Source organism: Pagrus pagrus (assembly GCF_965226575.1).
Source record: "Pagrus pagrus genome assembly, chromosome: 16".
Taxonomy (NCBI): Eukaryota; Metazoa; Chordata; class Actinopteri; order Spariformes; family Sparidae; genus Pagrus; species Pagrus pagrus.
This window is the reverse complement of record NC_140200.1, coordinates 21,530,360-21,548,299: the sequence shown is the minus strand read 5'-3', so window position 1 is coordinate 21,548,299 and position 17,940 is coordinate 21,530,360. Positions and strand designations below refer to the sequence as shown.

At 40.1% G+C, this 17,940-nt stretch overlaps 1 protein-coding gene across 3 annotated transcripts in view; it reads right to left on the bottom strand.

Annotated features, from left to right (window-relative positions):
- The window catches only part of galnt14 (UDP-N-acetyl-alpha-D-galactosamine:polypeptide N-acetylgalactosaminyltransferase 14 (GalNAc-T14)), a 194,687-nt gene that overhangs the window by 39,835 nt on the left and 136,912 nt on the right, over nt 1-17,940 (bottom strand). For all 3 annotated transcript variants that reach the window (XM_084378396.1, XM_084378395.1, XM_084378394.1), the window contains 3 exons: nt 14,159-14,224; nt 7,708-7,829; nt 1,251-1,338 (listed from right to left, as the gene is read on the bottom strand). In XM_084378396.1, the coding sequence (XP_084234522.1) occupies nt 1,251-1,338; nt 7,708-7,829; nt 14,159-14,224 (276 nt within the window). The remainder of the gene's footprint in view (nt 1-1,250; nt 1,339-7,707; nt 7,830-14,158; nt 14,225-17,940) is intronic.

Here is a 17,940-nt window from a genome sequence, read left to right as displayed (position 1 = left end):
AAGTTATCAGACGCTGCATAAAAAAAGATGTCAACTACAAGGGGTATTTATATAAAACATTCAATCACCAAATATAATGCTCTGCTAACAATGAGCAGAAGCTAAACATCAAAGTATATTTAGCATTTTAATCAGTTCACTTTGAGATTTTAGGTCAGTTTCGGATTGATTCAGCACCCATGGTGCATTGTTTTGTTCCCATCTGTGTATACTTAGTACTCTGATTGATTTATTTTCAACAGAAACGGCAGCTGAGGCTCATGGGTCATCACCGGCGCCCGAGCTATTGAGTGTACACGTAAGTGCATCGAATGACTAGAATAACTAGATAAATAGAACGGTACTCAGTAGAGCAAATACCTCCACCAAGGCCAAACATTCCCCTTTAATTCAATCAAGCCTAATCCAATATCAAGTAACACATATTTAAATATGCAAAATTAGCATCAAATGTACTCTCTCATAGTTACCAGCCACCTAAAAACGGCAGATTTTCTTTTCGTCAAGATCCATGCATTATTCTCTGGAAAATTTACGAAAATATTGAAAAATGTCCTACTGTATCTCGCAATGTGAACCAACAAATCGCCAACGCTTTTGGTGAAAACATAACCTCCTCAAAAACATGCATGCTCCCTGATTCCACCCAAACTTTAAATTAACTTAAAGTGGGATTATATTGTCACCAAAATCCCAAAGCAATTTGCAAGTATTTTGCCAGCTGCAGAAGGGGATGGGACACCATTACACATGTGGGACAAACCAGCATTTCCTCCCATCAAACAGCTCTATACTTTCCTCCCAGTTCACTGGTAAAGGTTTCAAATTTCAACAAAGCTTACAATGAGTATGTTTCAAAACATCACCAGTGACCTTGGTGGAAATTTGGGGATTTTGTGGTGCTAAAGGTTTCTATTACAAAATCAGACACAGTCAGGACATTTTTATATACATTTCTGAATCTGGGGTTAAACAAAGGTCAGATTATATTGAAGGAAGACTCTCATTGGGTAGCTGCGAGAGCCAACATGAGCCAATAAGCACCTTGAGGGCCATTTTTCGAAACAAAAACCTCAAATGTGTTCTTGTTTGATGTTGTAGAGAGAGTAGGTTCATGAACTTGTCATGAAGGACTCCTTCATAAATCAGGCAGCCTCAGGGTTTTCTCTCTGTCATCAAAAGACACCCAGAGGGTGCCTCAGAGTCATTTTCATTTCTCAGAGTGTAGACAGAGGAGTGCATTTCCATACCTCCACGGAGATCAGCAGAGGCCGCCACGTAGGCAAAAGTGTCCATGTTGATGATGTCGATTACTGGGCTGACCACACGGGTGGAGTCCTGGGCACAAACACACATAAAAACACACACATTCATGCTGGGTTAGGACTATAAAGCAAATAGAGAGAAAAAACAGAAGGGAAAAAAAGAGACCATGAATTTTTAAAAAGAAAAATACCACAGAGAAAGACAGAAAGAGAAGGTGACCGTGAAGGTGAACCTGATTCTGTGTGCAGACCATCAAATTCCATTGCAATGAATTAATTTCTAATCTGTGTGCATGTGTGTGTGTGTGTGTGTGTGTGTATGTGTGTGTGTGTGAAACAGACTGTATATTCCAAGGTCATTATATTGCACCACATTAAAAAGGAATTTCAGTCATTCGGCACCAATCATGCACACAGCACATTCAGTGAGAAGAGAGTGACCTCTACCTCTGTTCACCTCCATTCAGCTCTACTTTATACACTTTACAGCCATCAATGTCAGGCTGTTGAACCATATGAAAATACTGAAAACTCATACAAGTGATAGAAGAATTCAGCCAGAAAGAGCTGAAAATAAATAGAGTAACAGGGCGAATAGAGTCGATGAGTGTAAGTATACAGGGTCAATAGCAGATGCCAATAGTTTGGAGGTTTAAGTTTGAGAGGTTTTTCATTTTAATAATACGAGCATTTTGCAGGGAAAGGAGATGAGTTCAGAGCAGATATCTCAAAAACACTGGAATCCTAACGCATCACACAGAGTGCATTAAATGTCCTGGCCTGAAGTTAAAACTGATTTTGATGGGGAAAAAAAGAAGCACAGAAATGTTTTATGTTTTTTAGAATACACTCATGATAATTTGTGTTTGAGTTCAAAATGCCTGACAGAGACTGGAAGTCAGGGTGCTGGCATGTGGCAAAACAAGCTAAACAAAAGAGCTGGCCATGAATCTTAAATACAAACTTTAACCCTGCACATTCAAATAAACTGCCAAAACTAAATGCCTACTTTTAAATCGAGGTGTTAGGGCTCCATCTAACGCTGGCGCAAGTGTCATTGCTAGTTTCACATTGACACAATTGTCATGCCCAGCGCACATGTTGTGTAAAAAGCAAATGTACTTGCGCCCACCTGTGAGCCCCTGTATGGCTGATAAATTGATCTGAAGTCAAAGGCGCAGTATTTTTCCTGTGAAGGGCGCGTTATTCAGATTGGAACTGGAAGTTGTTCACTTAAGCCAGAACTTGATAAAGATTAACTGATCAGAAGTCGCTATATTCATTGTTAGAAAACGTTTTACAGAACAGCCTCAGAATTGAGCTTCAGATCAATGTTTTTGATCATCCTTTCAGACAACGTGGTTTGTGCTGCACTTGCCGTTGGTTTCAGCACAGCATCGTCACTGTTTTGTTTTTAAAAACTTCAATGTATAAACTTCAGTCAGCTGAATGAGGAATTTCCTACGTTACGAGCACGAATATTTCGTTGGCCTTTTAATGCTTTATTTGATAGGACAGCTTGAGAGATCACAGGAGACGGGATGAGAGAGCGTGGGGACGACATGCAGCAAATGGTCGCAGGTTGCTACAGCTGAGCCACTGTGGTGCCTAATATTTACACAATTCACTTGGAAGATACTAGATACTCATTTCAGCTGAGTACCTGCCTGATTCTATATTCTCTATACTTAACATAAACCATGAGATATATCTTATTTAAATCCTGGAGACAAAGCAAATAAGCAAATATCCCAAATTGTTAAATGTTTATCTGCCACAACAAAACCTGCCAGCCAGTATGTGCTTACTTAGGCTACTTAATGTCTGAATAAATTCATATTCAAGATCAAACCACATGAGCAGGATAAAGGATGAAGAGACTGGTGTGTTAAGTGGCTTACTTTTAGAGGAGAGCATGTGTATAGGAGCACATTTAAGTAAATTGTTAAAATAATACTGCTAATACTAATATTGGAAGCGATGTAACTGTACTTTTGTTTCCTAACATTGGGTTTACATATTCCTAATGGCTTACACATCACACAGTAAGTATAGTATTGAAAAAATATCAAATGTTTACACCTTTCACTGCCAGAAAGTTACTTATTTTTTTACCCATATCAATCCTTACCGTTTAATCTTCCATAGGGCCATAAGACTCTTGAAGCTTTAGCGTAGTTATTGCCTCCTTAACCCCTAAATAGAGTTCTAAACCCCTGTAAAAGTAAGAACTGCACTTGATTTCCCTCATATTTCTACCTTGATGGCACCATTTGCTCTTTACAAGGATAAAAGTACAAAACTCTCTCTCTCTCTCTCTCTCTCTCTCTGTCTCACACACACACACACACACACACACACACACACACACACACACACACACACACACACACACACAAAAGCATGCCAGACTTGAGGTCCCCGTTAAATCATGAAGTGTCCCTCTATTAGTTTGGTCAAACGGCTGGATGCGCCTTCAGCCAGTGATATTACAGAGCAGGTGGAGCGGTTCTGGACCATTAGCTGCAGGGTCAGAGCAAGGGGACGCAGGCTGCATCCCTCTACAGCTCCAGCCACATTACAAAGCACTGCGTCTGCTTTAATAGCTGTTAGGGTAATGACACTGTGCAGCACTCAGGGTGAAGCATTCACGACATTACTGTTGTAATTGGATGAGTGTTATTTTCAAATCGCTGGGGAGCAGTTTCTTAATCTCGGCCATTTTTTTATTTTTTTTTCACCTGATTTGAAATGAGAACGTTTGATGACCGAGCTGAGAGGAAAACTGACCCCCAAAACATCTTGCATCGCACCATCATCATCATCATTATCATCATTATCATCATCCTTCATGCATGTCTTTACTGAACATTATGCAGTATGACCACAACAGAATATTAAACAATAATGATTCAGCGAGTAAAATGTCAGGACAAGTGGGTTCAAGCTGCCGTTTCAGATGCTGCTGGTGCCATTTCAAATATTTTAGACTGTTCTTAGTTTGTCTTTAATCATTTCTGGGATGGCATCTTGTATGTGATTGTTTGTTGTTGATTTTATTCATGAATTGAGCGAGAGAGATTGTTATCTGATGTTTGTTGCTGAGTCTGAAACTCATTTTTGGGCGAGACACTCTTGAATAAAAGATGTTTCATCTCAGTGAGGCTTTTGATGAGGCTGGTGAAAATATGTTTATCTTAAAGAAAATAAAACAAAACGATGTGAAACATTCAAAAACGGAACTCCTAACCTGACAAGACTCAATAACAAAAAGCCAAACCCATCATTCAAATACGTGAAGTCTTTTGCAGAGTTTTATGTTGGGTGTGCATTTTATTGAAAAAGGCAGCACATGTTTTCACTGTAGTTTTGGGTCTCCTATTGTAAATGAAGTTTGAATTTGTTAATTAAACAACAGCATCGTTGCTGCTCAGGTTAATTATTCCTGTCAATGTTAAAATGTGAAACATATCACTCAATTACTCACTTCAACAATGTTTGCCAGGAAAAAAGGATTCTGGTGTCATGGTTTGGGGTTTTAGTTCAGTCATTTCTTGTTTACTTTGTAAGGTTCACCCTCACCTTTCATGTGCTCTACCCTTCTTGTCATTGTTGGATTTTGATGGGCCAGTTGTAAGTAGCAACAGACAAGAGCTCCGAAATTACAATGAAGTCATTATTTTGTTACTTACTTTATCAGTCAAGTAACTTGGTGTTTACTGTATTTGTTTTTTTAGCTCCGTAACTCCAGAGCTTTGTTAGCACCACTTCTTCGACAATAATTCGAGGCAGAGTTTTTACTGCCACTTCTTTGACCACTACTCAACATAAGCGTGTCATTAAAGACCTTTAAGGGGTTAGCACTGTTGTAATGGAAATGAAAATCCTTGCCGCACTGGGCTGATGTGCCGAGTCAAACTGAGTCAGGTGTATAAAAAAGGCCCATAACTTTTCACAGTCCAGACCAACTCTGCTGAGATGATACGGTAACATTGCATAAACAGGGACTTTTAAGAAGAAAACCGCTTTAAATTTGCATAGTTGCATTTGCAACCACAATACAATAATAAAATAATAAAATAAGCAATGGACAATTATAATTATCCCTGGAACAGGACATAAAACTGTGCATTATTTATTTGAGTTATACACTGATCGTTTTATTTGTGTTGAATTCCCGATATAGTGTGATAAAACATTTGGATGTGGTTAATGCAGCCTAGCTGTTGAGAACAACAAACATAAAAACTTTACTGTAATGGTCAAAGGTTGAATCAATGCTCCACAGAATCAATCAGCAGAAGAGAATAGCATGGATGGTGAGAAATGAATGAGAAAGCTGCATTTTCTTACTTTGACTCACTCCTGACAGTAAAAGAAACATACAACAGTCATTTGGCAGGAACGATTAAAGAGTGATTAGTTTGCTCGACAACATTATGTTCCAAGTGCTGCCAAAGCATTGTGGGAACACTAAAACATAGTTCTCCTTGCTGAAATGGCAATGTGCCTTCATAGTACCGCATGGCAGCAGATGCAAGTGTAGTTTAGAACAGAGGCAGTAAAGAATACTAATATCTGAATGAAAAAAAGAGCCTCCTACATCAAAACACAATGAGTAATGAAAGCAAGTGGAACAGAAGTGAACCTGAAAGTTGGACAAGACTTCAGCTCTCCATCAATGAGACAGACTATTATTTTGAGGGGAATAGAACTTTATGATGGTGTGTAGTTCTGCCTGCCTGTGTGTGTGTGTGTGTGTGTGTGTGTGTGTGTGCTTACCTGGATCAATACTTCATACATTTAAATATAAATATATGACTATAAAGTGACTGGGCAGACAGTGACGGATGACTCTCCTGCACACTCACACACGCTCTTAAAGCGTGAGTATGAATATGGATGATGTTTGTATGGCTGCAGAATCAGATCAGCCTCTGTGGTGGTTTCACTTATTGATCGCTGCTCTGTAGACGGAGATCAAAGGTCTTTGAACACAGCTGTTGATTTGATGCATTGGAAAAGGAGGTGACAGGTGAGAAAACGAAGAAATGTGAAGGTGTGACAAGAGGCTAGAAGACAAGAGATGGGTGTGAGTAGAGATAACAAGAGAGAAAGTGTGAGGAGCGAGGGAGGAAGATGAGATGAGACAAGGACAGCAAAGAGGAAAGACAACAAAATGAGAGGAGAGAAGAGGGGAGGAGAATAGTGGTAGCAAAGAGGAAAAAAGAAAGGACAGCAGTCTGACAGTAGAAAAAAGAAGAAGAACAAACCGAGGAGAAAGTAGGTGCAAAGAGGAGATAAAAGAGAGGAGGAGAGGTATAAAGAGCAGTGAAGGTTAGAAGACATGAAAGGGGAGGTGAGGACAGGAGGAGACGGGAAGAGCAAAGAGGGGAAGAGGTTCAAGGAGAGCAGTCAAATAAGGTGATAAAAAGGAAGGGAGGAAAATAAGGTGTAAAGAGAGAGCAGGAGAGGAGAAAAAATGATGTAAGAGAGGAAAAAAGGGGGGAGAGGAGGAGGAAGCAGAAGAAAGGAAAGATCAGGGATGAGAAAAGGGGACAAGGTGAGTAAGAGGACAGACAATAACGTGACAGGAAATGGCATAAGGGCTTGTAGGGGAGGAGAGGAGTCAAATAAGGTGAAAAATTGAGGTGAAGAAAAGAGAAGTGTAAGGAGAGGACAAAAACAGAAAAGAAAAGAAAATGAGAGGAAGTACAGTATGTAAAGAAAAGGTTGAAAGAGAGAAACGATGAGAAGAATGAAATGACAACAGGCAGGAGGAGAAAAAATTAGAGGAGAAGAAGGATGAGATGAAAGACAAAAATAGGAGTTATGAAGACAGAAAGGGGAGGTAAGGACAGAGAGAAAGGGAGGCAAGGTGAGAAAAGGGAGGAAGAACTGACAAGTGGTAAAAACTGACCTGAGGAGAAGAGGAGATTAGAAAAGAGGCGGTGAGGAGGAGGAGGAGGAGGAGGAGGAGGAAGAGGAGAAGGAGCGACAAACAGAGGAGTGAAGAGCGGATGAGCAGGGTGAAGGAGAGAGTGCAGCACTTATTTCTTAATGAGAGGCAATCAGACCGTCAGCTATTTTCTCCCATGGCACTATTTCACCTCGACCAGTGGAGTCATCTCACTCTCACACACACAAGCACACACGCCCGCACGCATGCCCGCACACACACACACACACACACACACACACACACACACACACACACAGACTTTTTGTAGTGCAGTGAAGTGCTCCATATTTTTAAAATGGCTTTGCTGAAGTTATTGACACTCATGATCTCATTCACACACCAGTATAACACTTAAATGCACACACACACACACACACACACACACACACACACACACACACACACACTCACACTCACACTCACACACACAGTGTGAAGCTACACATTGTTAGGAGGCATCAGAGTGGGGTGGTGATCTACCTGTTTGATCCTCTGCAGCAGGGGGGGCAGCCAGTCCTTGTTGACCTCACAGTGGCTGTCCAGGAAGGTGAGGACCCCAGCCCTCGCAGAATCAGCCCCCCTCACTCTGGACCTGATCAGACCTGATGCACCAACAGAGATACAAGTGTGTTGTTTTGAGTGTCAACTCATCTGTTATAACTCACATGAAACATTAAGCCCCTTAATAATGATCTGCTTCTCAGTTTGGCATATAGCTCCATATATTTAACACATGTGAACTTATTTTCCAATAAGTTTCAGTCCCTGGGGCTCCTGAACAACTACTGTCCTTGAGAATGCACAAGCAATAACATTTCTTATCACATACTGTAAGCTTATCTAACCAAAACTTAATGCAAATGTGTTATGAAAGAGACCCAGCCCAGTCGCCAGGATATAATGTTAGCAGTTAACATTTCTGCAAACCACATCCAAGGTTGACATTTGTACCAAATGAGGTATAGCACAGTCACATTATATGCTTCCAATCAGCAGGTGGAGGGGATGGTTGTGATACTTCAAGCCAATGAGGCTGCCAAACGGCCGACCACAGTTCGAGTCATGCCACTGGATACTAAGTACACCTGGGGATATTTCCAGCTGTTTTTGTGGCAGAAAGTTGGACCACCTCCATCTGTGATTACGGCGACTAAAACAGGTATTTTGAGACAGACCATGATGCTTTCCTAACCCTAACCAAGTGTTTGTTGCCTGAACCTAACCGGAGCATAAGCACAGCGACACAGAAAATTCAACCTTAACAAACGTAAAGTTGCAACATAAAGAAATGTTCAGCTGTAAGTAATCTTTGGTTTTGCAGAAACCTTCTTAGCTGACATTTATTCTGGAGATTGGGTAGACATTCTGCATGTATTAAAGGTCCCATATTTTAGAAAGTGAAATGTCCATGTCTTTTTTGTTTATATAGCAATTTGTGGCCTTTAAACAAGTTGTCAGGACTTCTGTAAGGTTGTGATGTAGGGTTTCTACAATATTAGAATTTCACTACAAGATTATCGTGGCCAAACGAATGCAATATAAAAAAAATGCAATACATGATATTATCATAGGTGTATTATTAACACAATATCAATATTAATTTTTTTTTAAAATCCCGGTTATTGTGAATATCGAGTTATTGCAACACTCCTATTGTGATTTCAAAACTATTCCTTCAGTTTACACGCAGCAGGTTTGAATCCCACTTCTGAGTAGTCATGTTAACTTTCATCTCTAATACACAGCATGCATACATACATACCCTCACATTAAACCGTGCAGTATCCATACAGTTCCTGCACTTGGACACAGTTGATATATCGAACATACGGCCTCATTCAGCCGTCGGAGCTGCTCTCAACTAAATTGAAATCCTCCACTTTGCCTGCTGAAATTGATTCTTTTCAGGGCGGCAGATCGGATAAGACAGTATATATTCAACTTTCACGCTCACGTACTGTGACTATCAGTCGCACACACACACACACACACTCCTCCATCTCCATCCTCCCACCACACACACAGACAGACATCCAAGGAGAGAATGCTTTCAGGCACTGGGCGGGAATAGAACCCTTAACCTTGGCATTGTTAGTGCCTTGCTCTACCTATTGACATCCCTTATCTCTCTCTCTCTCTCTTTTACTCTCACTCGCTCCGTCTCTCAGTCAGTCAGCAGAGAGGAAAATCGATGCGGGGCTCTTAGAGGCCCTGTCGGACATGGACAAAACCTTTTAACAGGCCCATCACACTCTGCATGTGTGTGTGCGTGAGGAAGAGTGAAGGTTAGTGTCAGGGAGAGAAAACGTGTGTGTCGGCTGATTGTGGTCGTGTTGCAGAAAGACAGAGAGAGACAGAGCGTGTGTTTCTGTGTGTGTGTGTGTTTAAATGGGCCTGTTAGGGAGGTCTCCCTGATGGGGGCCAGTGTTCTCTTCTATTTGGACTAAATGGTCTAATCAATACTCCCTGACATCGAGACGTGTGTGTGTGTGTGTGAATGCGGGTGTGCTTGTTTGAATAAGTGTGTACACATGTGCAGAGTACGGTTGTGTGTTACGGTGGGTGTGCGTGGGTCCATTGTGAGTGTGTGTGTCGGTGACATTGTACAAGGGGCCGTGAAGTTTCACGCTGCTCTGTTAGGCCGAGGCTCAGCCAATTAAAAATCCCATTTCATCCTCAATAAGGCTTTATTTTCTGGATGGATGGACGCACACACACACACACACACACACACACACACACACACACACACACATACACCGGACCCACATAGAAGCTGGCACACTCACACAAGTGGATGCCCATTTACTCACACATACACACATGCGAGTGGCAGATGTTTTGCGATTGTTAATATTCATTGATAACTCTTTACTGTCTCTACCTATCACAGTGTGTGCATATGTGTGTGTGCCATTGTTCCACTGAGCTCGCTCCTTAAAGGATAACTCCACCAATTTTACTCATTAAAATGTGTTTACAGGTCTTGGGGAGTACTGCTGCGTATGTGAAAAAAATTGTTCTGTATAAAGCCTGCTGTGGCACCAGAGGACGCTGCATGTAATCTGATAAATTGCTCTAGTGATGTCACTCAGTGGCTAAGTTGCATTGTGGGTAATGTGGGTGGCAACGACACAGAAACGATCCCTATGGACTCCAACATCTCGCAAGAGTTCTGAGCGAGGTCTTTCTCGGGAGGAATGATTTCCATAATGTTGTCAGACACTTGGAATAACAACCTCAGCCTGTCGGTGGCAAAAACAAGCATTTTAAGAACATGTAACTTCGACAGCCGGAGTTGCTTAGGGTCTATAAGGATTATGTTGCAGCTATTGCAGCCGCCTGCTGAGGCGATCTCCTGGAGTGATTTCAAAACCTTTGGTATTAATCATTACACACCAAAACATATAAGGTCCAGATTAATTTTTTTTTTAAATATATAGGAATTCTCCTTTAACGATTGTGCAGAGACACATAGCAAAGCAAGAGGGTCTGCTGGGAAACAAGAAAAAAAAGTTTCTAGTGAGTTTTGAGTTAAATCAGAAGCCCTATTCACACTGCCTTTTCAGGGCGGGAATCTTGCCCTGATACATTGCGGCGGATACATTTTTATATTTAAAGTTGGAAACACGAAAGAAAACACACAGATATCAATGTATGATGTGTACCGTCATGCCTTTTTTTGCAATGCTGGCGTGCTGTATGAAATGACACACTGGAGCAGCTTTGGTTGCTTAGTTCAGTGTGAACAAAAAAAGGCGCCGTAAAGGCGAACCTTCATTTAGGCACTATTGCGGAATCTCTGTCTGAAAAGGGCTAGGGTCTAAGCTGTCATACAAACACATATAGGTTCATCTGACACAAACACAAATTGTTTTTTAAGATAGCATTTATACATTTGGTGTGGCAAATACATACCTTTCAATTTGTATGACTAAAGCAAAGCAGGAAGACACTACCTTCAGATTGGGTTTAAGTTTATGTTACAGTAAGAGGCTAAGGACTGCATCACATCTAGGAGGGTCCTCACAAGTATGTCAATCTTTATGTGTCCCTGTGTGTCATTGGAGACTTACAGTATCAGCCTGGTGTGTTTTTATGGGCATTAAAAGACAATCAAGTCAGAAGGCCTGAAGCTATAAACTATTAACTAGCCAAACTGATGAACCCTGCCTCTGTGTGTGTGTGTGTGTGTGTGTGTGTGTGTGTGTGTGTGTGTGTGTGTGTGTGTGTGTGTGTGAGAGAGAGTGTGATCAGCATGACTGTGCTATAATGAAATTTTTCAGTGACAGCATGTGGGACAAGTGTCCCTGTTGTTAAAGAGACAGAGGCAGACGGAGAGGTAAGTGGGAAAGTAAGGGAACGAATAAAGAAAAACAAAATAAATTAAGAACATGAAAAAGAAAGTGAGAGACTATTAGAGAGGAGAGACAGATACAAAAACAAGAGAGATATAAGTGAAGCAGAACTCATAATTTGAGGCACTTTTGTGCAGCAATCCCAGTTCAAATGGCAGTGCTCTCATCGAGCCAAAAACAAGCAGGTTAGAAGTGGTTTCTCAGTGATTTCTACTTTAGTTTGCCACAGTGAGAATGATGCTGTTTGAACTCTGGTGTCACCAAATAACAGCAATGAGTCGACTGAAAATGTCTGTCTGTGCTGCGGTTAGTTCAGGGCGAGCACACAATCTGAACCATCTAGAGAAGGTGATGCTCAGATGGAAGGGTTTTTGTGAAAGTTTAAGTGTAGGTGTGTTCTCACTCATCTGTAGACAACATTCACAATGGCACGTTCGAACAGTGACAACCAAAATTATTAGCTGAAATGGCTTTAAACATCCTTGTATAGAAAAGACTGTTGGTTTGGAATTTAGTGATCGTTCACTTGTGTGAGTGAGTTGCACTAACAGGCTACTGTAATTACAGTGCTGTCAAAGTTTGTAACGGTGTGATGAATGTTGGGTTTTCATGGGTTTTTTTTTATATCCATCAAACATGATAGGGAAAAAAATGAGAGCAGTCAGAGGTGGAGACGACAACCATTTACTGCTTCAGACTGAGGAGGGACAGATTTTTGATCTTAACGATAAAGCTACAGATGGACTTTGTCCGTCTATCTTTATGGTCTGCATGCTATCTCCCTGTGGTGTTTTTCTTATTATTGCATCATCTTATTAGTTCATACTTTATTTGCTTTCTGATCAACTTCCATAAAGTGGTAACAAGTCTTTCTGGGTCTGATTTATATATCACTACAGCAACAGCGGCGCTTGAGTATGCAGCCGGCGACAGCTCCTCCAAATTATGCTACATTTTTGATTTTGTGACCTGTTGCTGAAACATGTACTGCCCATGGCAGAAATACTGTCATCATCATTGGAGAAGAAAGTCTTCCACATTTTAAATCACAATGTCACAATGCCTCATCCTGCTACACAAGCCGACACTTTGAGATCAATTCAAGACCACCGTTTGCATCCTATTTCAACTGACAAACCCAAGTCATTTTAGCGACCAACTGGACATTTTGCAGTCGTCTTTGTGGCAACAGAAACCGTGTGTTTTCAAACCAAAACATGATATTTTCCTCATCTTAACCAAGTGATATTGATGCCTAAACCTAACCAGACTTTAAGAACAGTGTGTGGAAACATCGCACTGAAAGCGCAAGGCTGAAGCGCAAAGTTTCAGTAATCTGTGTTCTGCAGAAATGGACAATACCAACATTTATTCTTGTGATAGTCTGCCAGGGAAGTGGATAAAAATAAATGTCCAGGACTTGATAAATGACTAGAAAAGATCAGATTTCAAACCTGCCTGACCAGTTTGAAGGCAGCAGGACAGCGTATTTTCTATCCTTTCAGACGCATACTTTGTTGTGCACTTTTTTGAAAAAGACTACAGTGACCAAAAAATCCTCTCTATCTTCCTCCTCTGTTGTTACATAAAATACTTTCATTAACATCCCACAGCTCTGGCAGTCTTTGAAATCAGCTTTAGTGTCCCATGGGTGGAACACTGGGTGGTATAATTAATGAACTAACACCTAAAATCATCTGCATGTCTGGTTTGGATAAGAACGGAACTTCCTGAGAGTGCAAAGCATCAAATTAAATTAAAGTTTCAGCTCCACACATGGAAGGAACCTTTTCTGGCTCCCAACAGTGCAACATACTCATGACCCCATCACATTGTCAAGCTGTCATGGTAATTTGTGTATTGCATTCATTTGTATTCTATATTTAAGAGCATGGAGGCAGCACCAATTGGATTATACAGAAACATGATAAGCATAGACATGACGCATGACTCTATTAACATCCATATTTAGCGTGATTGAGGAATTAGCTCTCAACTGGTTGTCATTTCAGATTCTGCCAAGTTATTTATGAATTCTGCTGCTTTTATGCCGCTTTTCTGGCATTTTACAAAGCAAGACGTCAAATTTCAGGTCGTGGTCTTGCTTTTGAATTTGTGGTATATTTGGTTTGAGTTCATGGAAGACATTTTCTCTACACCAACATTTCTTTTATGACAGTCGGCGTCTCTCTCTCTGCCTCTCTGGGCTCTATTTCAGTAGCAGCTCCTGTCACTTCAATTCACTTCAGGTCATTTCAGCTCCGCGGCTCCATATGTAGCCAAAGATGAATGGATCAATTTCACTTCACTCACAGACTGTCTGTCTGTCTGTCTGTCTGTCTGTGACTGTGCGTTTGCATATGGAAATTTTTAGGCTAGAGGCGTGCACAAGCAATTTATTCTAAACACTCACCCACACAAACACACACACGTGCAAACAATTAGTATATTGCTGACAAACGTATGCCGGACACACAAAAGCAGTATGGATAATTAAACATGCAAATATGCAAACACATACAAATCTACACACACAAGTGCACACACACATATACACACAACTGTTGACGTACCTTCTCTTTTGATGTTGCGAATACATTTAACTTTAGGCAGTTTGGTGAGAAGCTGGCAGTCAGTTTCTGGAAAGAAAAGAGAAGAAACACAATCATTCAAGTGAATAGAATAAAATATAACTGAATTGAATAGAATATTGTGCGCCGTGTAATAAATCTGGATAATTTCTTGACTCTGGAGGGAAATTAGCAGCTTGTTGCAAAGTGCTGCAGCAGCAGGACGGCAATTCAAAGCTTTCAGTTTGACATACCAGACATTTGTTTAGTTGCTGCTCAGCCGACTGTGCGCTCCCCGCTGAATTCTGGAGTTGTATTAATATATTATCTTAAATATAACTGTCTGCTGTGATACATGTTTGAAAAATGCTCTGGTGGAAAAAAGTGTCAAAATGAAACAAGAAAAGGAAAGAGGGGAGAGAAACAGAACCGCTGAGATAAGACTTGTAAAAAGAAGAGGAATTAATGTTTAATAGATAATGTTTTGGAGCAACAATGGCTTCTGAAAAGATTTCCTGTTCTTACAAATTCAACATTAGATTCGATAATAAGTCCTTGATTTCTGAAAAGTACAATCCTTAATTGAAAGCGCTAAATAGTAGGGGTGGAAATCAGAGTAACTCACAATACGTTGCTAATGATAACGGAGGTACTGTACAGCGATACAGCAAGACAATCATCTACAACACATCAGGATGAGTAACTGAATAAGACAAAATATCCCTCAACAGACAAAAAGCAGAATAATGTCTTTATTCAGTGCATTGTGGTGTCAATTTCACAGAAGCTGACAACTGCAATGAAATGTCCTTGGCCTTGTTATTATATGATGATGTGTTTTCTTAAGCACTGTTATATTCCTTATCACGAAGACAATGTTTTTCTAAAGTATTTATGAACACATAAATATTACTTTACTTAATATTTTATTTGATTGTATTTTACATGTAATTCTTATTGAAGGCCACAGGGCGATAAACAGTGATCACACAAGTGCTTTACAATTCTTATTGCTCCTACTGCTTCTCTCCCTCATATTAAAAAACATTTTGGGAATGAAAATCTTCAGTCACACTGTGCCAAAGTTCACTGGCCCCGAATGACTGAAAACCTCCATCAGAGCCCTTTGAACCAGAAGAGACGCCCGGTCGCTCTGTTCTCCACTGAACTTTCCTTTCATGCTGGAAACTGTGAACTCTTTGTGAGAAAGGCCAGAAAATACTCTGACCCAGACAGAGAAGTTTTGGCCCATATATACTTTCTACTAAAACTAAAAGTTCAGTCAGGATTCTGAAATATCTATTTTCTTTTAATTATGCACTGGTTGGAACAAATCAACAGTGTTAAATATTCAGTTTGAAAGAACACATTGATGACGGGTGGTGTCGATAAATAGCACTCAGGCAATATGTCAAACAAAAAAAAAGTTGGGAGTCGCTTTAATAAAAACTATATATCCCTCATGGCAACCATACTGATACTAGAGATCAACAGTGCTTCTGATTGAGATAGAAACACTCCACTGATGTGCAGCAGGATGTCAGTGGGGGAAAAAAACGAATCATGCAAGGTCAAATATCCCAAAATAAATCACTGCAAGAAATTAGGACTGTAGCCAAAGGCAAGATATAAACGTTCTTAAATGACGCACTGCTGTGTGGGAGGAAATGAAATGTTCTGTGGTTTTACAGATCAGCCTTCACATTTAGTTGTTGGTTGACATGTTTCAAGTCTGCTCACGGCATCATTAACACTGTTGTTGCTCATTTTCATATGTTCTATCTTTACCATTTACTTGCATATATCTTGTTCCACTGCTGCTTGACGCTCTCCTCATCTGTCCTGATCATTACTTCATGAATTTTTTATTTCTCATTTGTAAATCTGGCACTATTTTACCATCATCACCAGCATTTTCACTTCTATTCATGTCCATGTGGCACCATCTGTCCTGATTAGGTGTCAGTTTGCTTCAGCAGGTGTCTTTGATAATTAGGTGTTTAAAAGACTGTGGAGAATCAAGTAGTACTGAACTGCCAGTCTCAGAGTTGATGCACTGCAATGTTGTTTTTTTCCTGACTGGAATAATTGCCATATACATTTTCTCCTCTCGGCTGCAAAGGAAGTTTTTAAGTTTCTCTTTGTTTCTAGTTTATGTCGTGTCATGCGCTATGTCCTCATTAGGGGTATGAATCTTTGGCAGTCTCACTATTCTCTGGTTCTGAATGTCTGATCTGATTTGAAATTTTCCATTCAAACGATTTTTGATCCAACAATGATTATCCACTGAGAAACGGGGGCACTATTTTCAGTGTTTTTCTCGAGTTTACCGTGTGCTAAACCGTTAATTGGTATCTGCTGAAATACAATATGAAACACAACTGGAAATTAAGATTAACGATCTGCAGCCTTTTTATTTTAAAAAGTTATCAGCAATAATTAATGAATTCATTATTTTTTTTCGAGGCCCCTTAATCAATCCTTGGAATGCCTGTGACAGGCATTAAGAATACCTTGAATATTTTACAGAAATATCTTCTACCTCATATAGATGCATCAGTATTAAATTAAAACTGTTGCATAACCAGTTTAAAGTTCCTTGTAGTTAATTTAAAATTAGTCAAAGTCAACTTTTGGTTTCACACTGGGCACAACAAACGGCCTCCTAGGTTAAAGAATCTGTGTTTGAACTGTCAATCCTATGTCACCTGATTTCCTCCTTTGCTCCCATCATAATTCCAATGTCTACAAGAGGTTGCAGCCTACTGTAACTGTAAACATGGATCATTATAGGCTGCTTGTACAGACAAACCAAACTGGCAGTTGTTCTGGTGAAAATGGGTTGCTGTGTAGTTTACCAACTACAAAAAGCCATGAGGAGGAACCAGAGGCTAAACAATCTGTCAAATGTGGGTTACGGGAGTTCACAACAAGTCATTTAGTATTTCCTAATATGTTGACCTACTTTCTGATATGACAAGCTCTGATATGCAAGACTTGAATGCTGAACTTTCTGTTGCTTTCTCTGTTTTTTCCCTGACAAACATTTCAACTGTGACATAATGTTACACGGAGGAGGAAGAATAAATTCCCTTCACTGGAGCGACCTCGAATACAGATGAATACACTTTGTGTCAGTGAACTCTGGTAAAGTTCCTGGAACAAATCAAATCTTGTTATCAGACATTAGTTTCCACTTCTCCTGATGCTGCTGTACTTTCACTGTCACTGAGTTTTCTGTTGCATGTTAGTGTTTTTCTTATCACTGCTGCACTCCCTGACCATGAAAACCAAGAGTGCAGACAAATTGTTTTTGATTGTATAAGGGTCAACTCGGCAGATATGGAGAAGAACTTATTTTCTAGCCAGAGTGGAAAGAAAAATGGAAACTGAAGCAAATCAGAGCTTCTCGTGTAAAAGTGTTCAAGGCTTTTATCGGCAAATGTGCATTAGCTGACTGTTGCTGTACAACAGTGATAGAAACTGTTGTACTGTACTTCTTACTTCACTTTATTTATATGACGACAATAGATCCTGCTTACTTTTTTATATACAAAACATGTGAATGGATGTCGACCCAGGAGCTTGTCCTTCATAACTTTCATGCAGTCCAGAAGATGCAGAGTCAATAATGTCATCAGATTCTTCAAAATCAAATCAAATCAAATCAAATTAATTCTATTTATAAAGCTCAAAATCACAATCACATTGCCTCAGTGGGATTTACATTCTGTACAGTGAACAACATCCTCTGTACTTAGACCCTCGATTCAAGTGAGGAAAGA